The sequence below is a fragment of the Opisthorchis viverrini genome (assembly GCF_000715545.1).
Source record: "Opisthorchis viverrini unplaced genomic scaffold opera_v5_81, whole genome shotgun sequence".
NCBI classification, from domain to species: domain Eukaryota; kingdom Metazoa; phylum Platyhelminthes; class Trematoda; order Opisthorchiida; family Opisthorchiidae; genus Opisthorchis; species Opisthorchis viverrini.
Window position 1 is genome coordinate 1,239,263 of NW_008751736.1, and position 523 is coordinate 1,239,785.

The 523-nt window shown below is 43.6% G+C and overlaps 1 protein-coding gene across 1 annotated transcript in view; it reads left to right on the forward strand.

Annotated features, from left to right (window-relative positions):
• Window positions 1-400, forward strand: part of T265_13573 (hypothetical protein) — a gene marked incomplete at both ends in the record, with an annotated part of 53,364 nt that extends 52,964 nt beyond the window's left edge. Inside the window, one exon of the mRNA XM_009169532.1 lies at window positions 377-400. Within this exon, the coding sequence (XP_009167796.1) occupies window positions 377-399 (23 nt within the window). The remainder of the gene's footprint in view (window positions 1-376) is intronic.
• Window positions 401-523: the final 123 nt, after the last annotated feature.

Here is a 523-nt window from a genome sequence, read left to right on the forward strand (position 1 = left end):
TCCGCTATGGTCTTCAAAGATGAGGGCGATGTCATCTGCTTACTCCAAATCCACAAGGATCTCACCAGCAACAATTTGAACGCCAGGGTTTTGAAAACCGTCCAGTGTTCGCCTTCGCTTCTCTGAAATCTCCATTCGATCGGTCTCATTGTATTCACCTCCATTTGCTTGTGGACTTTCCCCAATGTATTCGTCTTTTTAAGACATTGTGCCACTGTCCGTCTAGGAAAGGTGGGCTAGACTGGGAAAAATGCAACTTCCAGATCGATGAACTGTTGCAGATTTCTCTCCATGCGTTACTATAGGTTAGAAATGGTTGAGTGCGTAGAAAGAATTCGTTTGCGTCTACAATGCTTGTGTGTTATCTCTATTTTAGATATTCGGTCAGCTAAGTGCTCGGAAGTGACGGATGCATGGCCATTGTTGAATTTTCGTACAAGGTTAGTACCAGTCACAGCTGACAGTGCATCAGTGAAGTGGATTTGAGTTTTCAATTATCCGTTGCATTTTGTCCTCGTGATAT